This window comes from Aquarana catesbeiana, linkage group LG08 (assembly GCF_042186555.1).
Source record: "Aquarana catesbeiana isolate 2022-GZ linkage group LG08, ASM4218655v1, whole genome shotgun sequence".
NCBI lineage: Eukaryota > Metazoa > Chordata > Amphibia > Anura > Ranidae > Aquarana > Aquarana catesbeiana.
Window position 1 is genome coordinate 74,794,408 of NC_133331.1, and position 23,732 is coordinate 74,818,139.

General features: G+C 43.2%; 1 protein-coding gene across 1 annotated transcript in view; it reads left to right on the plus strand.

Moving 5' to 3' along the window:
• Positions 1 to 23,732, plus strand: part of LOC141105847 (ovostatin-like) — a 175,465-nt gene that overhangs the window by 73,030 nt on the left and 78,703 nt on the right. Inside the window, exons 15-18 of the mRNA XM_073595980.1 lie at positions 398 to 547; positions 4,566 to 4,736; positions 14,151 to 14,244; positions 18,182 to 18,323. Coding sequence (XP_073452081.1) covers positions 398 to 547; positions 4,566 to 4,736; positions 14,151 to 14,244; positions 18,182 to 18,323 — 557 coding nt within the window. The remainder of the gene's footprint in view (positions 1 to 397; positions 548 to 4,565; positions 4,737 to 14,150; positions 14,245 to 18,181; positions 18,324 to 23,732) is intronic.

The window sequence follows — 23,732 nt, forward strand, 5'->3', positions numbered from 1 at the left end:
GTCACCAAGTTTCAAATCTTCATAAACCTCAAACAATCGTGTAAATATATTAAAAGTAAACAAATGTATTTTACTCCAGTCCTTGTATTCCAAAAAAAGTGCAAATGTAGTAATCCATCACATGAACACTCTTCCACATTGAAGAGTTTTTTCACATGGTGGATTGTTACTTTTGTTTTTTGAACCCAAGGACTTTGTACTTTTTTTGATTGGTATATTTGTATTTGCACGATTTAATATTTTATGATTTAGAATTGGTTACAAGTTGTAAAACACTTATTAACCTTTGTTAGTGCTGCACAAAGTTGATTACTGAGTTTTTGTAATTTTGTTAAATGAAAAATATCTAACTTTTTTTCTTTTTTCAGTAACTTTTCTTATGCTCCTTGCCACGTAGGTTGACATGGCTTTCTCAGCAGAAAAGGGAATGCCGGGATCCATTGTCGATGTTATACTCTCAGCCAGTCCAGAATCCATTTGTGGGCTCCGAGTGATTGACTCCAGCCTCTTATTACTTAACAGTTACGAGCGGTTTTCACCTGAAAATGTAAGTCATGGATGGTCTGATCACTGCTAGTTTAATTGGAGGAGGCTGGGTGATTTTTAAATATAAATTTCAGCTGCTAAATTAGTAATTCCAGTGGTAGTGAATGAGAGGCTACTACTTCATATTTTATATTCGGGTAAAGTAGGGTTAAATAATTTGCAGTCTCTAGTAGAGAAACATATGCATGGATTTGGCTTTTTCTGACTGCTAACCGGTTTTAAGACGTGGCTATCTTAGTACTTTTCAGTATCAAATATTGCTTTATACATTGACATACAGTAATTCCATAGACCCAGTTTGCCCAGACAGTATGATCACCTTCTGACTTGGCACCAATCGACAGGCAGCTTAACTCAATAGGACAAAAACTGAATCATCCACAATTTTACTTCAGCTAATCCGCAGTACAGAGGGATTGTTTATCTTTTAATGTGTAAGAAGACTATGACTTTACCAAGTCCTGTCTCTATGAAGTAATAACAGACTGAGGGAACCTGAAAGGAAACAGGCAGTCTAGCCTAGGAGTGAATTAACTAGCCTGAAACAGGAGGGCATGACCAAATCACATGCGTTTTTGGTAGTGGCCGATAGCCAACAGATTTTGGCATATATCAATCAAAGGCAACCTGACCGTTCAATACAATACATAAGTTGGACACAACAAGCACCCTTGTGTTTCTCTTTGGATACTAGAAAGTATGTAAGCCATTCCATAGCCAAACTAGCTGTACCACCGATAGCTGGAACTGTAAAGCAGGAACTTTATACTAGCTGTTTGGCCCCAATTAGAGTGGGTATAGAAAATCTCCAACCCCCCTCCCCTTAAAATATTAAAATTTTGTTGCTTTGCAGCCTGACATGAAGACAGACCGTTTTTGTTTTATCCAGCTTTATTTACTAATGCAACTTATAACATCCAAGTAAAAGTGTCTCTAATTTTCTAATCAAGGAACACCCCCCCCCCCCCCCCTCCCCTTGTGTCAGTATTTTGTTGAGCCACATTTCGCTTTAATTCCAGCCTTTAGTCTGTTTTGTCTTTACTAACTTTGCACATCTAGACTTTGCAATATTTGCCCGTTCTTCTTTGCAGAACTGTCCAAGTTCAGTTAAATTTGATGACCGTTTGTGGAATGACTTGAACAGTGCAGTCCACACATTTTTAATGGGGTTTAAGTCTGTGCTCTGACTAGCCATGCAAGGACATTCCCCTTTTTTCTCCTTCAGCCCTGGTTCACACTGACTGCAGGAATGAAATCATGCGAGTTCAGCTGAACTCACACAACTTCGTTCCAGCATGTCAGCCCCGATTTTGGGGGCGATTTCAGAGACATCTGGGCGGGTTTCTGCACAGATGTTAATGGAAATCGCACCCCAAAATCGCCAATAGTACTTTTGGAAATTGGTGCGGTGTCGATTCGGACGCTGCAATTGCCGCCGATTTGGCATGCAATTTGACATGTCAAATCGCATTAATGTGAACCAGGGCTCATCCACTGTGTGGTAATGTTTGCTGTGTGCTTTGGGTCATTGTCATGTTGGAAGGTAATCCACCTTGTTATTGACAACTTTCTGGCAGAGAGCAGATTTTCCTCAAGAATTTGATGGTATTTTATCCCATCCATTTTTCTTCTATCCTGATGAGTGCTCCAGTCCCTGCTGCAGAGAAAAGCCCCATAACAGAATATTACCCCCCCCCCCCCCCACATAACAAGATATTGCCACCTCCATGCTTTACTGTAGGAATGATGTTAATTGGATGGTGAGCTGTATTGGATCTCCACCAGCCATATCGTTTTGGTGTTGAGGCCAAATTTTAATTTTAGTCTCATTTGACCATAACACCTTTTTTCTATGTGGCCTCAGAATCTTTAGGGTGCTCAGAGGAGACTAAAATTGACTTATTTGGCCTCAACACCAGTCTCCTCTGACCATTTTAAATGCACCTTAAAAATTCTGAGGCCACGTGGAAAAAGGTGTTCTGGTCAAAAGAGGCTAAAATTGAATTATTTGGCCTCAACACCAAAACGATCTGTCTGGTGGAAATCCAATACAGCTTACCATCCAATTAAAATTATTCCTACAGTAAAGCATGGAGGTGGTAATATCCTGTTATGGTGGAGGGGGTTAATATCCTGTTATGGGGGTGTTTCACTTCAGCAGGGACTGGAGCACTTGTCAGGATAGAAGGAAAATGGATGGGGCAAAATACCATTAAATGCTTAAGGAAAATCTGCTGCCCTCTGTGCGAGTTGTCAATGGGAAGAAGATTTACCTTCCAACATGACAATGACCCAAAGCACACAGCAGAAATGAGCACAGTGGTTGAAGGAGAAAGGTGACTGTGCTTGCATAACCTAGTCAGAGCCCAGACTTAAATCCCATTGAAAATCTGGGGAATGACTTGAAGACTGCAGTCCACAAACAGTCACCATCAAATTTAACTGAGCAGTTCTACAAAAAGGAGTGGGCAAACATTGAAAAGTTAGTAGAGACATATCCCAACAGATTACAGTCTGAAATTTTAAGAAAAATATGGTTCAACAAAATACTGACATAAGGGGGGGTGGTGATCCTTTTTCCAACTCGGTGATTCTGTTTTTGAATCTTATTTTTTCCTGACATGTTGGTGTTCTTTTACTTGGATGTTATAAGTCGCATTAGTAAATGCCGCTGGACACAACAAGAACTGCCTGTCTTCATTTCAGGCTGCAAAGCAACAAAATGTGATTATTTTAAAGGGGGCGATTCTTTTCTATACCCACTGTTTATGTATTTTGTTGTATTGAACTGTATTGGGTTACTATTGTATGCTGACAATTAGTGCTGGTTTAGGTCCACTACAAATCGTTTACATATGTTGGTATCTCCTTCTGTCCTCCCCCTCCTGTTTTTGGGTTTAACTGCAGTAAGAAAAAAAGGTTAGGTCTCCAAATTACTTTTACGATCCTACATGGATGCCTGTATCACAAGACTGGCTAAACATAATTGCCAATTTTTTGGTGGGTTAAACAAGGTGCCCCATATACATATTCTAGGAATGTCATTGAAGCGTATCGTATTGCAGATCACCAGAATTTAGATGTGGTTGCATCAGGCTTCTTTTCCTTTATTTTCACCTGTTGATCCTGCCAGCAAGCACTTCCTGTCTTAGGCTGTTTCCTCTACCTATGGAGGAGCAACAGAGACACCTTTGGACAGCAGGGGGTTGTGTTAGATGAACTTTACAGATTTGAGTAACGCATTAAAGCACAACTCCAGGCAACACTACTTTTAAGCATTTACAGGGACAGAGTTTTCCCTCCCTAATATATTTTTTGTTTTGCTTTTACCCCTGTCAGTGGTAAATGGTTTGTCCCAACCCTCTGCCACTTTGCTTGGAAAGAAGAAAGAAATGGCTGCACATCCAGAACTTCCGATTTTGCCTTTTATTTGCTTCACAAAGATAATGCCAAAGACACCAAACTGTGGTCACGTCGACACGTTTATCACATACATTTTGTGCTTAATCATTATTGGTTATGATTAAGCACAAGATGTATGTGTGAAACACGTCTATCCAAAGTAAAAAAGCTGCTTTACTATGGGGTTGAAGGGTTAGTCCACCGAAAGTATAAGTTATAGGTAGAAACTATTGGTTTGAGTCAGCCCCTGGTTCTTGTGCGTCCCAAATACTCAAATCTCAAGATTTCCTAACTTTGTTCCCCTAGAGATTTTAGCTGTTTCCATAAACCTTAATGTTCTTGCCCCTCTATGATGAAACTTCAAGAGTCAGTCTCTCACAACTGGTTTTCCCAGTGATCTGTTTCTTCTAAATTATGGGTAATTCACCATGTAAGAATGACGTCCTCATTGAACTTTGATGGCAGTTGGGTGAAAATGGAACCTCTGGTAGGAATATCTGCAATAATTCCAGCAACCACATAAAACTTCAGTTTTGCTGTAAGTTAACCTTTTAATAACTTTAAGCATAAGAGGATGACTAGATCCTGTGTAGCCTAATGTGATGTCTGTGTAACAGGTCCATGGCTTATTTTCCTATGGCTACTATGGGGGCTACAATGTCGGTGGTTTGGATGTGGAGGATCCAGAGCCCCAGTGTCTAGATCCAAACAAACTGGTCTTCTTCAAAGGGAACTACTATTTACCTGTCAGCAGCAACTCTGAAGGTGACAGCTACCAAAATCTTAAGGTGAGAATATTTGTAAAGCCAACTGACCCTTAGCTGACCATTGTAATGTGTAACAGAATCTTTGTGTAACCATAACTAGATTGGCAAAGTGAAACCAGTTTGTAGGCAGGTGCCTACATGGTGGGTCGTTCTTGGATAGGGATTATGGGCTGCCCAGGTGTGGATAGGTCAAGACTGGGTCTACCGGTTTTTCAGGCTTGCACCCTATTTGGCATATAAGTTGGGCAGGGGGGATCTTATGGGAAAGAAGCAGAGGGTCCCATAAAATGTAACCATCAATCCCCACCGCCCTAAGGGAACCTACCTGCTATGGACTTCCACCTGCAAAGGGATGCCTGGGCAGCTAAGGGATCTTCAGTTAGGGACTTGCATGTTTACAGATACAACTGTTGTAGCCGTTAGGTAAAGCTTTGTCTGTTTATGAGCCTGGTCTGAAGATATTTTAAGGGGTGCATGGTGGTAAATGGTGGCGTATCATTACAACAAGGCCTGTACAGCACATACTAGGTACAGGATGAAGGCCGGCATAAAGGGTCACTCAGCAGGAGAGTTGAGTAGAAGAATAGTAGCCGTGGGAGGAACAGCAGCGAGCTAGGAGTAGTACCCGGCATGAGTGAGGGGTCCTCTGGTACCAAGGGGGTTGGTGCTCTGACTCCCTCCCTAGGGGTCAGTTCCCGAAGCAATCAGGACCCAACCCATGGTACGGAAACCCCACATATCCAGCCACGTGGTACAGGAGAGCTGAAGGAGTCAATTATGTGCACTCATGAAGTTCGTGCTAGTGCACAGTGGTATCCCATTCTGTCACTGGGAGTGAGGTGGCAGAGGTACACTGGACTGGTGAAGAGGGCAAAGGCTCCGCAGTGTCCCTCCAAAATGCAACATTCATGGAGCAAAGGTGTGTAGCAACATGGGACAGAATGTTTCAGAGGGACTCTGTATACTGCACTACTGCATAAAGTGTACGGCTCATCTTAATGAACGGCTTATCTTAATGCCTTAATGTTGACTTTCACATGAACATGGCCCTGCCTGACCCCACGCATTGGTGAATGTGTACACGAGCGGAGAGGTATCCCACATGTGGGGAAGGTGGCCCCGTCCACAAGATATCTATTTAATGGTCTGCACACTACAGCCGTTTTTACTAGCGCTAATTTGTTATTGACCTTGGATAATAGAGATGCCCTGCTTGGGTTGAAGGGTAGACTGGTAGGTTTCTTAAGGACTAGCCATAGGCAGCTGCCTCACCAAAACATCCAATGGAGAAAACTACTGTCCAAGAACAAAGACCTGCCGCTATTGGGGCCATTATCCACAGATTTTGCTTGCATTAAAGGATATTTTAAACTTTAGAAAAATAAATAAGTGCATTTTTTCTTTCTTGAGAGCCTGTAAAGCATAGCACCCGTGAAATGCAGGTCAATGAGGCAGGGTATAATGCCTGCTCCTACCGTGAAGAAAGCATCATGGCCGCAGCATGTTTACACCCCCAGCCACTGCTTTTGCAGCTTAAGGGGGAGAAGTTGGGGGATAATAAAAATGTGGCTCAGCTAAGAAGCCTGAACATGGTATGCTCCGTAATTGTGTCATACCAGTGCAATGCCTTGTTAGTTGAATCACGCAGTTTACTTTTTTCTTTTCAATGCTGCTCAAGACCACTCGATGCATGTGGTGTGAATGAGCCCTAAAGATACTGGACAATGCTAGGGCCCGATTAAATTTTCCCATATATACTATATTACTAAAAGTTTTGGGACACCTGCCTTTACTCGCACATGAACTTTAATGACATCCCAGTCTTGGTCCGTATGGTTGCAGCTATAACGGCTTTAAAAGAGAAGTTTGGGAATCTGTTTTTTTTGCAGTTTCATACTTGCCAAGGTGGATGCAGCATCGGACCCCGGCGTCTCTGCATTGAGAACCTAGCGACCGAGAGTTAAGCTGTGGAGGGGCGGGGAGCTGCCGTCTCAGCAGCTCGCTGAGAGGCTGAGACATCCATCAGTCCAAGCACCTGGCGGATCCAGAGTCAGGATGACGCAGTGCATAGATTGATTCCTGTGACGTCAGCAGAGTAGACTTCAGTCCGCTCTGCTGAAAACTGGTCACAGGAGTGCAAAACTAATTCCTGTGATAGGAGAAGCCCAGCCAAACTAGCTCAGGCTGGACTTCTTTAAATCTTCTAAGAAGGCTGACCACAAAGTTTAGGAGTGTCTATGGCAGTGATATGCAATTAGCGGACCTCCAGCTGTTGCAAAACTACTAGTCCCATCATGCCTCTGCCTCTGAGTGTCATGCTTGTGGCTGTCAGTCTTGCTATGCCTCATTGGACTTGTAGTTCTGCAACAGCTGGAGGTCCGCTAATTGCACATCCCTGTTCTATGGGAACGTTTGAACATTCATCCAGAAGCACATTTGTAAGGTCAGGCACTGATGTTGGACGAGAAGGCCTGGCTCGCAGTTTCCGCTCTAATTCATCCCAAAGGTGTTCTATTGGGTTGTGTCAGGATTCTGTACAGGCCAGTCAACTTCCTCCACCCCAAACTCGCTCATCGCGTCTTCATGGACCTTGCTTTGTGCACTGGTCCAAATCATTTGGTGGAGGGGATTATGGCGTGGGGTTTTCAGGGGTTGGGTTTGGCCCCTTATTTCCAGTGAAGGGAACTCTTAAGGCTTCAACATATCAAGACATTTTGGACAATTTCATGCTCCCAATTTTGTGGGAACAGTTTGGGGATGGAGAAACTTAACTGGCCTGCACTGGTCCTGACCTCAACCTGATAGAACACCTTTGGGGATGAATTAGAGCGGAGACTGCGAGCCAGGCCTTCTCATCCAACATTAGTGCCTGACCTCACAAATGCATTTCTGGAAGACACATTCCTAAACCTTGTTGACAGCTTTCCCAGAAGAGTTGAAGCTGTTATAGCTGGAAAGGATGGGCCAACTCTATATTGAACCCTACGGACTAAGACACCATTAAAGTTCGTGTGTATAAAGGCAGGCGTCCCAGTACTTTTGACAATATAGTGTATTCAGGAATTGCCCAGTACTTTTGGTTTTGGAGGAACATGTAAATTGCTCGATGTGACAGTGCTGAGCCACTCGCAATAACGTTAACCGAATCGCATGCTAAAAGTACCGTACGAGTTAATCAGCTGGGTGAAAGTGCATTTTCCCATTCCTGGGGAGTGGCCGGTGACGCGTATAGTCTGCCATAAAAGTGAACGGCTGTACTCTTGTAACGCCAGTACTTTTTGCATTGTCGCTTACCTGTACAGTGCCTTGAAAAAGTGTTCATACCCCTTAATTTTCCACATTTTGTCATGTTACAACCAAAAACATAAATGTATTGTATTGGGATTTTATGTAATAGACCAACACAAGACCCTTTTACACTTGTGCGACTTGTCCTGCGACTTGGGACTGCAAAGTCGCATGACAATTCGTACTTCATGATTTTTAATGAGTACCATCCGTCAATAAATTTGTTTCGAATTAGAATTAATTTGTATTTTGTAATTCGTGTCCGACATTCAATTTGGATTCGTACGAAATACGAATTTTCATTAGGTTCGTTAACTTAACAATTACGAATGTTCGTTTTGATGAGTTTATCATTATGAAGGGCTCCCAGCATCCCTGTGCTGACTTCCTAGGGTTTTACACTTCATCATAACGGATAATCGTAATTAACGAACATTCTTATTTTGTCCGAATCTGTTGTAACGGAATTTGGATTTCATACAAAATTCGTATGCATAAAAATTCGTATTTCGTATCCTCACGAATGTACGAATTTCCGATTTCGCACATGTCTACCATTCATATCTGTGTGACTTCAAAGTAGTCCCTGCACTACTTTGGTCTGACCTTTGAGGCGACTTGAGGGCCCTAGACCTAAACATTATACAGGCATTGCTTCAAGTCGTGTCAAAATCACACGACTTTCAGGTCGGACAAGTGTAAAAGGGGCCAAAGTGGCACATAATTGTGAAGTGGAAGGAAAATGATAAATGGTTAAATTTTTTTTTTACAAATCTGAAGTGTGGCGTGCATGTGTATTCAGCCCCCTTTACTCTGATACCCCTAACGAAAATCTAGTGGAACCAATTGCTTTCAGAAATCACCTAATTTGTAAATAAAGTCCACCTGTGTCATTTAATCTCAGTATAATACAGCTGTTCTGTGAAGCCCTCATAGGTTTGTTAGAGAACCTTGAACAAACAGCATCATGAAAGCCAAGGAACACATCAGACAGGTCCGGGAAAAAGTTGTGGAGAAGTTTAAAGCAGGGTTAGGTTATAAAAAAAAAAAAAAAAAATCCCAAGCTTTGAACATCTTGCGTTTAATCCATCCAAAAATGGAAAGAGTATGGCACAACTGCAAATCTACCAAGACATGGCCGTCCACCTAAAATGACACACCGGGCAAGGAGAGCATTAATTAGAGAAGCAGCCAAGAGGCCCATGGTAACTCTGGAGGAGCTGCAGAGATCCACAGCTCAGGTGGGAAAATCTGTCCACAGGACAACTATTATGCCCTGTACACACGGTCGGACATTGATCGAACATTCCAACAACAAAATCCTAGGATTTTTTCCGACGGATGTTGGCTCAAACTTGTCTTGCATACACACGGTCACACAAAGTTGTCGGAAAATCCGATCGTTCTGAATGTGGTGACGTAAAACACGTACGTCGGGACTATAAACAGGGCAGTAGCCAATAGATTCCGTCTCTTAATTTATTCTGAGCATGTGTGGCACTTTGTCCGTCGGATTTGTGTACACACGATCGGAATTTCCGACAACGCAATTTGTTGTCGGAAAATTCCTATGGAAAATGTGTGATGGAGCCTACACACGGTCGGAATTTCCAACAAGGTCCTATCGCACATTTTCCATCGGAAAATCCGACCGTGTATACGGGGCATAAGTCGAGGAATTTGCGAGAAATCTTGTGGGGGACACTGCAAATATTTGGAAAAAGGTGCTCTGGTCAGATGAGACCAAAATGGAACTTTTTGGCCTAAAAGCAAAACGTGCAGGGATGCTTTTCTTCAGCAGGGACAGGGTAACTGGTCAGAGTTGATGGGAAGATGGATGGAGCCAAATACAGGGCAATCTTGGAAGAAAACCTGTTATGCCTCGTACACATGGGCAGACTTTTCGACCGGACTGGTCCGACGGGACGAATCCGTCGGACAATCCGACCGTGTGTGGGCTCCATCGGACCTGCATCTGACTTTTTCTGTCGAAAATCAGACGGACTTTAGATTTGGAACATCTTTCAAATCTTTCAGACGGACTCGAGTCTGGTCGAAAAATCCGCTCGTCTGTATGCTAGTCCGATGGACGAAAACTGACGCTAGGGCAGCTATTGGCTACTGGTTATCAACTTCCTTATTTTAGTCCGGTCGTACGTCATCCCGTACGAATCCGTCGGACTTTGGTGTGATCGTGTGTAGGCAAGTCCGTTTGTTCGAAAGTCTGTCGGAAAGACTGTCAGACATTTGATGCTGAAAAGTCCGCCCATGTGTACACTGCATTAGTCTGTAAAAGACTTGAGACTGGGGTGGAGGTTCACCTTCTAGCAGGACAACAACCCGAAACATACAGCCAGAGCTACAATGGAATGGTTTAGATCAAAGCATATTCATGTCTTAGAATGGCCCAGTCAAAGTCCAGACCTAAATCCAACTGAGAATCTGTGGCAAAACTTGAAAATTGCTGTTCAGATGCTCTCTATCCAATCTGACAGAGCTTGAGCTATTTTGCAAAGCACAATGAACAAAAATGTTGCTCTAGATGTCAAAGCTGGTAGAGACATCCCCAAAAAGACTTGCAGCTGTAATTGCAGTGAAAGGTGGTTCTACAAAGTATTGACTCAGGGGGGCTGAATACAAATGGACTCCACACTTTTCACAGTTGTAAAAAATGTTGAAAACCATTTATCATTTATCTTTCACTTCACAATTATGTGCCACTTTGTTCTATCACATAAAATCCCAATAAAATTTACGTTTTTGGTCATAACATGACAATGTGGAAAACTTCAAGAGGTATGATTACTTTGTCAAGGCACTGTATATGAGCGTATAATGTATGCCTGATTACAAAACATTCATGTTATGGGAGATGCGTTGTGAGCTGGTTAATGCTGAAACAAACTAGAATTAATGTTTAGTGCAGCCATTCACTTGTATGGCAGGCAGTATGCAGCACCTGTGGCTCCCTGTGCATGAGAACATGCCTGACTCTGTACTCCCAGCATTATTTATTCCTCTTGCCAACTGTGTGCATGAGCCTTTGGGATGCATTTACATGAGTACCTATGCATACAGCCATGTAAAGGGCCATCTTTACCTGCATGGGATGCACAGGTGTTCATGCAAGGCAGTCCCATTCATTCACAGCTGCGGGTCCCAATTTGACAGCTGTGCAGGAGTTGCAGACGGTGTGCGTTCAGGGACCTGCACCAACACCATGCATCCACAGGCAGGCAGTCGATTATCTATTGCAACATAGTCACTGCTCCCAATTTTGACAGCTGTACAGGTGTGGGTGCGTGTCCTTAAATGCACATAGTCTGGGTTGCCTGCGTAGCTTTCAAATTGGGACCAGGCACTGTGTCCCAATAGACATGAATAGGAGTGCCTGCACATGGATGCATGAACACCTGCGCATCACATGCGGGCAAAGACGGCTCTTCACCCGGGCGTATGCTTCGGCACGCTCAAGTGAATGAGGCCATAGTGAATCGACCCGGTCTACTCTTCATGATGAATCTTTAGCCTCAAATGGCCGATGGCTTAGCGCAGAGGTCTTCAAACTTTCTAAACAAAGGGCCAGTTTATTGTCCTTATTTTAGGGGGGCTGGACTATGGCCAGCGGGAGTATTTTTCTTGTATCAGTGGGAGTAAAAATCACCACATATTGGTATCCGTGGGAGTAATGGTGCCCCATCCTTGGGTGGGAGTAATGGTGCCCCATCCTTGGGTGGGAGTAATGGTGCCCCATCCTTGGGTGTCAGCGGGAGTAATGGTGCCCCATTGTTAGTTGGCAGAATAGTTCCTAGTATCGGTGGAAGGAGTAGTGCCAAAAGGGCCAGATAATGACAAGCAAAGGGCCATATCTGGCCCCCAGACCAGTATGGGGACCACTGGCTTAGTGTCATAGAAGAAAATTCAAAATTCTGGGAAAGTACAGTCAGTATTTCCCTTATGGTTATTAGGGCTGCAACTAACTATTTTCATTTTTCATAATCGATTAGTTAGCTGATTACTGTTTCGATTAATCAATTATTCAGTTAATAACCTTAACCTGTGGCGTATAATTTAGTTTAATATGTAAAGTTAAAAAAAAGGAAATTTATTCTTAAATATCTCTATGCAGCGGTAAATATAAATAACCAACTATATGGTTAGGGAGCAAAATCTCTAATCCACTCTAAGAATAAGACAGAGGAGAGCTGCTGTATATACAATTAGGAGATATACTGTATATACTATTAGAAGAGATACTGTATATATTAGAAGAGATATACTGTATATACTATTAGAAGAGATACTGTATATATTAGAAGAGATATACTGTATATACTATTAGAGGTGAATCTGGTAAATATCATAATCAGATCCTTTTTTTTTTATTTAAAAAAACAATGCCTTCCTTAAAAAAAAAAAAAAAAAAAAAAAAGTAATTTTAAGAACGCTCGTTCGATTTATTAATCGTTAGTGGGGTCAAATCGAAGTTCATTTTCAACCACGGTGACGGGAAAATTTAGAAATAGTAGAAAACTTCTTGGTGAAAGGAATTTTCAGACAGTGTATGTGGTTTTCTTTCAGAAATTGCATTCGTTTTAAAAACAAGTTAAAATTTCGAACATTCTTTAATTCAGCGAATGTACAAAGATTTTTCGTCTGAATATTCTCGTCTGAAAACTGACCGTGTGGCCAGCGTAAGGCTCCATACACACCTATGCGGTTTGCTTTTGATCAGTTTTCTGCAGTGCTTTTTGCTGTGCGTTTTTGATTTTTGCGCAAGTGATTTTGCTCCGATTTGCGTTTTTGCATTTTTTTTTGGGCAAATTAAACACAAATTGCTGCAAAAACGCATTACATGCTTTTCTGCAGCTTCTCCATTGAAGTATATTGAACCAAAAAAGCACCGTTTTGCGTTTAAAAAAAAAGTCCCTGACCCTTTCCAAATACGCAGCGGCTAAAAAAAGCATAGATGTGAACGTGTCCCATAGGAAACCATGTAAATGAACTGTAGTGCGTTTCTGCAAAAAGCACTAAACACATAGGTGTGAACCAGGTCTAAGACGTTTAGTAACATAATGGGGTTAAAAAAACTAAAATTGGCCCTTTAGATAATTACTACTGTAAGGGGTTCATTTTTTTACTGTAGTACTGTGAAGTACTGTTGTACTATAAAGGGCTCATTTTAGTCTTTTTAACCCCATTATGTTACTGGCCGATCGATTATGAAAATATTAATCAATCAATTTCGTAATCGATTAGTTGTTTCAGCCCTAATGGTTATGTCAACATCCTGACAGACAGGTATAGTGAATAACATGGGTTATCTCATTGCAATGGCATCCAAACATTGGGTGGGATATATTAGGCAGCATGTGAACATGTTGTCCCTGAAGTTATGTTAAATATAGAAAAAAATGGGCAAGCGTAAGATTTGAACAACTATGACAAGGGCCACATTGTAATAGCAAGACAACTGGGTCAAAGCAACTCCAGTACTGCAGCTCTTGTGGGATGTTCCCAATCTGCAGTAGTAAGGTCTGACCATAAGTGGTCCAAGGAAGGAACACTAGTAAACCAGTGACAGGGTCATGGCTGGCCTGTGTAGTTCGATCCAATAGAGCTACTGGAGCTCAAATTGCTGAAAAAAAGTGAATGATGGTTCTGATAGAAAGGTATCGGAACACACAGAGCATCCCAGTTGGTATATGAGGTTGTGTAGCTGCAGACCGGTCAGGGTGCTCTTGCTGACCCGTCTCCACAGCCAAAAGTGCCTACAAGGGGCACATGGGGATCAGAACTAGACCATGGAGAAATGGAAGAAGGTGGCCTGGTCTAATGAATTCAAGAATGATTTGAGGAACACCAATGTGTTTGAGGTGTTGACTTGGCCTCCAAATTCTCCAATCGAGCATCTGTGGTATGTGCTGGTACAACAATCCATGGAGGCCCCACCTCGCAACTTACATGCCTTAAAGGCTCTGCTACTAACGGCTTGGTGCCAGATACCATAACTTGCCTTAAGAGGTCTAGTGGAGTCCATGCCCCAATGGGTTATGGAGGGTGGTCATAATGTTATGGCTGTTTGTTTTGTGTTTTTAGGTATACTTGTCTGTCAAAATGTTGAAATTCTTTCACATCATATTTCAGGATGTCGGACTGATTGTTGTAACAGGAAACCAAGTGAGAAAACCAAAGGTCTGTGAGAAAGATCCACCAGAGCAGTCGAGGTATCCTCTACTAGGTAAATGATCTTTTGAAGCATCAATCTAAAATTGTACATCCAACAAAATGGGTCTATCCTGATTAATAATTAGGCAATTGAATGTACTAACGATTTAGTCCCATAAAAGTACCCTATATTGTCAAAAGTATTGGGACGCCTGCCTTTAAACACGCATGATCTTTAATGGCATCCCAGTTTTAGTCTGTAGGGTTTAATATTGAGTTGGCCCACCCTTTGCAGCTATAACTGCTTCAACTCTTCTGGGAAGGCTGTCCACAAGGTTTAGAAGTGTGTCTATGGGAATGTTTGACCATTCTTCCAGAACCACATTTGTGAGGGAAGGCCTGGCTAGCAGTCTCCGCTCAAATTCATCCCAAAGGTGTTCTATCGAGTTGAGGTCAGGACTCTGTGCAGGCCAGTCAAGTTCTTCCACCCCAAACTCACTCATGTTTTTATGGACCTTGCTTTGTGCACTGGTCCAAATCATTTTGGTGGAGGGGGGATTATGGTGTGGGGTTGTTTTTCAGGGTTTGGGCTTGGCCCCTTAGTTCCAGTGAAGGGAACTCTTAAGTCGCCAGCATACCACTACCATACAACTTTGTGGGAACAGTTTGGCCCCTTCCTGTTCCAACATGACTGTGCACCTGGCTATATCCGGTGGCACTGATCAGGAAAAAGCCGACAGGCTTGTGAGTGGGTGCAGCCTGGTGCGGCGGCAGTGATTAGTCTGGTTGTAATAAACAAACCTTGTACTGAATGCAAGGCTCAACGGTACAAACAGCCCAGCATATAGGTGCCTGGCTGGGAACACTCTCAGTTCTTAATAGGAATGTTGAGTGCAGCAGGTCTTGATGGTTTTTCTCTGAGGGTGGAATGTGGCCTGGCCAATTTGTGCCCAAATGGGAGGATTCCTGGAAGGATAGCATGCCCCTATTCATCAGGATCCTTTCCCTACAGCTATTAGCTTTCCCTGATGGACGGGTAACCTGACCCTACCCTATCCACTCAAAATATGTGCTGAGCCAGGGTCTTAAATAGACTCTACCTGACCCAAGATGGCCACCAGTCACCTGGGGCAGCAGCATCCAACCGGATTACTTCCTCAGTGACACAGAAAACCACAGAAGGTTCCTTCTGACTTACTCTCCCTCTGCAATGCAGTGGAGAAAAGGCTGCACCTGCCTACAGGCTGGTTGTACAGAAGTCAACTTCTGTACGCCCAGCCTTCCCATACATGGTCCCTGCAGAATCGGCCAAATTTCGAACAAACTATGACTGGCTTAACCATTTTCAAGGATTTGTATTTTTATTTTTTTTTCCAAGAAAAGTGGAGTTACTCTTTAAAAAATTTTTTTTTTTTTAAAGTAACAAAGGATACTATGCACCCCTTGCTTATGCACATAGGAGCAGATATTTGGTAGGCGTTCTTATATTAAAGGAGCTCCCAGATTCTGATCATTTCCTCTCCACAGACCCCCACATCCACCAGGTCAGGGATGTGGCAATGAGGCCCTTGTCATCAGAGATAAGGTGCGTTGCAATGGGGCTGGTAAATGTACCTACCTAATGTTGAGGGCATGTGGCCTATTATGGGTCAGGAAGTGGGTACATACACTGCCCCCCACCCCTTGACTATTTAGACTGCATTTTGTAGATTTGAGAATGTTATTGATTTTGACAGGAGACCCCGCGCTTTTATTTTTTGCATGGGGTCCCTAATAAGCCATACTGGGCCCTTATCCTGGCATGAAGCTTCACATGCATTCCCATCCTCCAATCTCAAACCATACCAGCTCACATGCCCTCCACATTGGTAGGATACCAGATGGGGGGGGTCCATATATTACATCCTTGTTACCACAGTTCACACATAGGCTAATAGTAGTAATATCTATGCAGGAGATGCATCTCTAGAAATGATTGTTCCTGAATATTGTAGTACCCTCCTAGTTAGGCTGCTTTTAGTTTTAATTCTAGTGGATCCACATGCTTGAGGGAAGGGGGACTGTTTGTTCCTGGACCTTATTATGGGACTAGAAGCTGGACTTCTCGGCTGGACGATATTTCTCTGGACTGATTGTTGTTAGGATCTGTGAGTAGAGCAAACCTCCTGGGCTACAGTGTCTTTGTGGTCTCCAGTTGCAAGAATCTAGACTACTTCAGCCTATTTTTGCTAATTTGAGCCAGCAATTCTCCTGGTCCTCGGCTGGGAGTGGATGACTATTACTGCTGTATTGCACCCCCTAAGGAGCCGCAAGTAAAAAGGGATCCTCCACCCTACACTGCCAGGCACACCGCATCTTCACAGCACACTTGAGTTTCAAGAACAGTCCAGTGCTTTGTTTTATTGGGGGGAATAGACATGGATAGGGTTATGGGAAGCCCACTTGATCAAAGCATTAGAATCCTTCAGGGACACAAACTATGTACAGTCCGTATATACCCTTCTCTACCTTCAGCACAAATCTTGCTTGTGGAACTACAACTCCCAGGACCAGCTAGCACTGCAAATGTCCTTTTATAGTGTAGCAAAGTTCTATTGCCTAGCTATCATCCTCCTGTGGCTACTGATCCCAGCACCACCTTCAGGCACTGCCAGCCCACCTGGCTGCAGCTGCCCCTTTCACTAGCCCTCCCGACTAAGACTCCAGTCCTCCCAGACTTACTCTGCATCCACCCCAGACTGCTTCCACCCAGTCCTCTCAGGCATGCCTCTCAGTCCTCTGACTATCTCTCACCAGCCCTCCTGGCTGTCTTCCTCCCTGGAGTCTTGCCTGGCAGTTTTCTGCGGTCCTCCACTTGCTCCTGTGTCACTGGTCAGGGCACCCCTGTGTGTCATAAAGAGGGTTCCTTCTACACCCAAGCCCAGGCCCGAGGTCACCCCACTAGCCTAGGGGGCTACCTACAGCCAAATGCATCTCCTGTCGAACTCCACTGCCCCAGCTGGGCTGACCCTGAGTATTTGAGGCGGCCTGCCCCTGCCAACCCATCTGCTGGGGATTGGTCAGGGCCCTCAAAATACTCCAGGCAAGTCCTCCACTCCCATTCTTCTAGAATGTTCTGTAAGTTTCTAGAGGTAGGGGGAGGTCTTAGAGGTGCCTGTGAGTCACTCAGCCCTCCCTGAGTCACTCAAACCCTGACCCAGAAAAACACAAGGCTTGGCTGCCAGCCAAGCCTAAACAAGTTACCTACTTGAACAAAAATCGACTTCTAGCAACACAACTAGGGGGTGCCACACTGCTATTTATAGTTGTTGGAGAGCCCTCTTCGCATCAAGTGTATTTGAGTAACCCATACCTTATTGTCAGTCCACGGCCCATGTTACCAGTTACAGGGGGTCCCCTACTTACAAACATCCGACTTACAAACGACTCCTACTTACAAACGGAGGGAGACAACAGGAAGTGAGAGGAAATCTACTCCTAGGAAGGGAAATTCACTCCTGTAAGAGTTAATATGGGAAAAAGGTGTCTCCACTGATGCTTTATCACCTATCCTTATTTCCCTAATAACCCCAGATTTTCAAAATCCAATTGTCATTGGGACAGAAAGTGAGGTGAAATCTTCTGAACAGGGGCACAGACAGCAAAACAAATGTTACAGGGGTGATAACCCTTCCTTATGCTATCTACAAAACTTAAAAATAGATTTTTTGGCTGGAGCTACACTTAAAAAATTTACCTGTTCCGACTTACAAACAGATTCAACTTAAGAACAAACCTAAAGTCCCTATCTTGTTTGTAACCCGGGGACCCCCTGTACTTGGCAATAAATTTAAAAAAGAAGCCTGCTGGACTGTTTGTGCCTGAAGTGGCTGAACTACAGCTGCTCCTACATAGTAGTGCAACATTGGAATTCAGCTTTCTTTGACAATGGTGTAAATTGCAGTTTCCTGTTTTTTGTTTCTTTAACATTAACACATAACACTGATTTATTTATTTATTTTTTTCCTAAGGTGCAGCACCAGAAGCTAACCTCAAATTTTCTGCAGATCGGAGTGTTGGAATGGCTGGTGGAGTGGGTGGAGCAGGAGCTTCGATTGACACTGTCCGGACTAACTTCTCAGACACTTTCATGTGGCTCATGGTTCCTCTGGAGTAAGTACCTAAATCCTTCATAGAAAAGATGAGACACTTTGTATTTTCACTTCAGTTTTAAAACCAAAAATGGTGTGGTGCTAATAATCCCTTATCCTTACATCAAATTCCCATAAACCTAAATTATAGTGCTCACCCCTGTAGGAGCCCACTGTTTAGGTCCCAAGGTTCTTTTCCACTAGGTGCACCCACAGTCAGGCACACCATTAGTCACACTCTCTTGGCTTAGTAATCAGTCTAGGCGGGGTATACTTTTCTGATGCTTTATTGCAGAACTTGATGGGTAGCTGTAGGATACCCCAGCAACGTTAAAGTGGAACTTCACTCTCCCAATCAATATTGAGTTTTGAGCCTCATGCTGCTAACATTAGTAAATGTTCAAGAATTTTGTTTTTTCTTGACATAGTATAATTAACACTGTTAATAATACAAAGTACCTAAGGTATTAATCAAGCAGGACGAATATATAAATAGACATTAAAATGTATCCCTAATAAAAAAGGAAAGTAGGGACATACCAGATTTGTTAACAAAATCAAAAAATAAACTAATATTGATTAAATGAGTTATTAAAAGAATCGGTATATAAAATAGTATTCACGTAGTATAACAAGTACCATTGTGTTTAAAGGAGAAGTCCAGCCTGAGCTTGTTTGGCTGGGCTTCTCCTATGGGACACAGGACTGCAATTTGTTTTGCACTCCTGTGACGTGTTTTCGGCAGAGAGTGGTCTGAAGTCCGCTCTCCGCTGATGTCACTGCCATCAGTCCAGGCAGCGCGTCATCCTGACTTTCCAGGTCTGGATCCGCCAGCTGCCTTGATTAATGGCAGTCTCAGCGAGCCACTGAGACGGCCTCTCACCGCCCCTACACAGCTCAGCCCTCCAATGAGCGCGGAGAAGCAGAGCAGGAGCGATTCTGACAGTCAGCATTGCTCTGCTCGGAGTGAGAACCGAGCCATCGGTGATGTTTGGTGGCTCGGTTCTCAGCGCAGAGACCCTGGGGGACAGCTGCAGCATCGGTCTGATGCTCCATCCACCTAGGTAAGTATGAATAGCAGAAAAAAAAAAACATACTACTTTTAATCACTAATCAATTGAATGGTGGTTTTTTTTTTTTTTTTTTTTTTTTAAGTTCAAGCTAAAAAAACAAAAAAGGAAGAAAAATGTGGGCAAGATAAGGACAGTTAAGGGTTATCTTTCACAGATCGCTAGTATTCAAATATGAATAATGTAACCAAGGTTGCCACGTATTTTCAAACCTAGTTTGTTAAATGGATTAAGTAAAATTGGCATTAGTAAATGGATAGGAAAGTATATCGTACAATATTTGCTTAAACTATGTACTACATAGTCTTGAGGAGGAGGGATGCATGCCTGAGCTAAGGGCATATGGATTCCAGAGGAAGTAAATGCTACATGAATCACTTGCCCTTACTCAAGATGGCCATGGCCAGAAATGCTAGGGGGTTGCTTTCGGTTGAGAGATTTCACAACCAAATAAAGCATGGAGACCTGGATGGATGGTGTTTGCTTTCAATATTAATGTAGCACTACCCGCATAGGAGTTGCAGATGTCAGGGTTTCCCACTGCTGCACAGCATTTCCTTCATGCATGCAAACAAACACAAAACTGTTCGTGTGTGTGTGTGTGTGTGTGTTTGTTTTTTTTTTTTTTTTTTTGTTTTGTTTTTTAGTATTTTTTGGGGGAATAATAACTTGGATGGGGTTAGGGATTATGGGACGCCCAACTTGAAAATGACAAGCTAAAGCAGGGACAACTTCCTCCCCATTTACAGCTTCCACTTTTTCCTCCTGCACAAACTTGTTCCTTTGCGCAGCGCCACCGAGTTCACTCCTTGCGAACTAACAGTCTTTTTAAATAGTTCAACAGCCCCTTACAGGGTAGGAACTATGTCCCTTGGGAAAAGTAGCACATGTGGAGTAAACTGCTTCCTGCAACACAATCTGCTTCCCTGTAGACACTGGTGTCATCTTCACTTCCTACAGAAATGCTAGCCCACCTGACTGCCATTTTACCAGCCCATCTGGCTGCTTCTTCCCAGTCTATCAGACTCACACACACTGGAGACTTTCCAGGGCAAGGTTGGCTAAAGACTTGGCTCACCGCTGTCTTCAAGAAATCTGCTACAGCTGGCAGTCTCCTTGTCTGTCCCTGCACTGATCTATTCGCTCAGTCACTTTTCTCCTGCTGACTCTCTGTAAAGCTTTCCTCCAACTGCCTCCTGTGGTAGGATCCTTCCAGGCCAGCCTCCCGAGCTCCAGCCCGAGGTAAACCCCTCTCCAGCAGGGGTCCCTCAAGGGCCACCAACAGACTCCCTCAGCATTGCTTCGACATCTTCCACCTGTCTCCCTGTCTGGCATGGCTCATGGCTTTTAAAGGCTCCATAGTTCCCTGCCAGGCCCATTTCCTGGGGATTAGCTAAGGGCCTCTAAATATGCAAGGCAACCCCTCCTAGCTTCCGCCCACTAATATCTAGAATATTCTCCAACATTCTTGAACCAGGGGGTGGCACCAGAGAGCTGCCGGGATGAGTTATCCAAACCCGAACATCTAATCACTCTGGCCCAGATTCCATGACTCAGGTTTATCCCTGGACCAGCTAAAATTTGCCTGAACTACCGCTAGTAGCACACTAAAGGGTGCTATGTTAAAAAATTGGTGTTTTTGGTGCTCAGATACAGTGAAGATCCACTTTAAGAAGTAACTCTGACACTAATTTTCTTAAGAATATGAGCACTGTCCTTGCAACAGCAAATATCATGCCGAGTTATACTAGGACACCATGAACAATGTACCTTTTTTAGATGATGCTGACTCTAGTACAAGAGGGATAGTGGCAGCACAGTCTCAAGGATCTCACGTCGGCCTGCAATCACTAATAAAAGGATTGGGAGAACGGTTCAGCCTGAGCATTTGTTCGGCCCACAATGCACTGTGCATTGAAAGCCCTGATTGGCTGAAGCAATGAAAGCTTCGCCCAATCAGGGCACAGAGCACTGTCAGAGCCATGATTGGAAGCTGTCATGATTACTGTATCCAATCATGGCTCATTACTCTTAATCCCGCTCCACACTAAAAAGGTATTCTTTCTATAGTGGCGTGGAGAGAGATAGAACAGGGCTCTGTTCAGTGCTATTAGACGGTGTGCTATTCTGATTCTATTGTCAGTGTAGAATATCAGTTTAGTGTGCATCTAGGGATAGTTCAGTGTGACCAGTCATCTTTACATTAGTGTGAATGTGTTTAACAGATATTTTTCTGTGTGTTACTGCAAGTTTAACACCATATAGCTCTGTGCGTTACTGCACGTTTGACACAGTATATTATAGTGTCTGTCGTGAATACTCTAAAGTACACCAAACACCACCTTCCATTGATTAAAGTGCATCCACGTACACATTTACACATCTGTATTACATTTTGTTACTAAGCACCCCCCACTCCCCCCATCATGTCTGGGGGGACAGCAAGGAGAGACAGATGTTCTCATGGCACTGTAAGTGGGCCAGGAGCATACAGTGGGGCCGGAAAGTATTCAGACCCCCTTACATTTTTAACTCTTTGTTATATTGCAGCCATTTGCTAAAATCATTTAAGTTAATTTTTTTCCTCATTAACCCCATATTGACAGAAAACACAGAATTGTTGACATTTTTGCAGATTTATTAAAAAAAAAAACAAAAAAAAACAAAAAACAGAAATATCACAAGGCCCTAAGTATTCAGACCCTTTGCTCAGTATTTAGTAGAAGCACCCTTTTGATCTAATACAGCCATGGGTCTTTTTGGGAAAGATGCAACACCTGGATTTGGGGATCCTCTCCAGTTCTGTCAGGTTGGGTGGTAAATGTTGGTTGACAGCCAATTTTAGGTCTCTCCAGAGATGCTCAATTGGGTATAAGTCAGGGCTCTGGCTGGGCCATTCAAGAACAGTCACGGAGTTGTTGTGAAGCCACTCCTTCGTTATTTTAGCTGTGTGCTTAGGGTCATTGTCTTGTTGGAAGGTAAACCTTCGGCCCATGCTGAGGTCCTGAGCACTCTGGAGAAGGTTTTCCTCCAGGATATCCCTGTACTTGGTCACATTCATCTTTCCCTCGATTGCGACCAGTCGTCCTGTCCCTGCAGCTGAAAAACACCCCCACAGCATGATGCTGCCGCCACCACCATGCTTCACAGTTGGGACTGTATTGGACAGGTGATGAGCAGTGCCTGTTTTTCTCCACACATACCGCTTAGAATTAAGGCCAAAAAGTTCTATCTTGATCTCATCAGACCAGAGAATCTTATTTCTCACCATCTTGAAGTCCTTCAGGTGTTTTTTTTTTTTTTTTTTTTGTAAACTCCATGCGGGCTTTCATGTGTCTTGCACTGAGGAGAGGCTTCCGTCAGGCCACTCTGCCATAAAGCCCCGACTGGTGGAGGGCTGCAGTGATGACTTTCTACAACTTTCTCCCATCTCCCGACTGCATCTCTGGAGCTCAGCCACAGTGATCTTTGGGTTCTTCTTTACCTCTCTCACCAAGGCTCTTCTCCCCCGATAGCTCAGTTTGGCTGGACGGCCAGCTCTAGGAAGGATTCTGGTCTTCCCAAACATCTTCCATTTAAGGATTATGGAGGCCACTGTGCGCTTAGAAACCTTAAGTGCAGCAGAATTTTTTTGTAACATTGGCCAGATCTGTGCCTTGCCACAATTCTGTCTGAGCTCTTCAAGCAGTTTCTTTGACCTCATGATTCTCATTTGCTCTGACATGCACTGTGGGCTGTAAGGTCTTCTATAGACAGGTGTGTGGCTTTCCTAATCAAGTCCAATCAGTATAATCAAACACAGCTGGAATCAAATGAAGGTGTAAAACCATCTCAAGGATGGACAGCACCTGAGTTAAATATACGAGTTTCACAGCAAAGGGTCTGAATACTTAGGACCATGTGATATTTCAGCTTTTCTTTTTTAATAAATCTTCAAAAATGTCAAGAATTCTGTGTTATTCTGTCAATATGGGGTGCTGTGTGTACATTAATGAGGGAAAAAAATGAACTTGATCACTTAAGGACCAGCCTTGTTTTGGAATTTAGGTGTTTACATGTTTAAAACAGTTTTTTTTGCTAGAAAATTACTTAGAACACCCAAACATATATTGTTTTTTTACTAACACTCTAGAGAATAATTGCAATTGCGCTTTTTTGGAAATAATTCAATTTTGAATAAAAAAATAAGAGAACAGTAAAGTTAGGTCAATTTTTTTTTATATTGTGAAAGATAATGTTACGCCGAGTAAATTGATACTTAACATGTCACTCTTCAAAATTGCGCCCGCTTGTGGAATGACGTCAAACTTTTACCCTCAAAAATCTCCATAGGCGACGTTTAAAAAATTCTACAGGTTGCA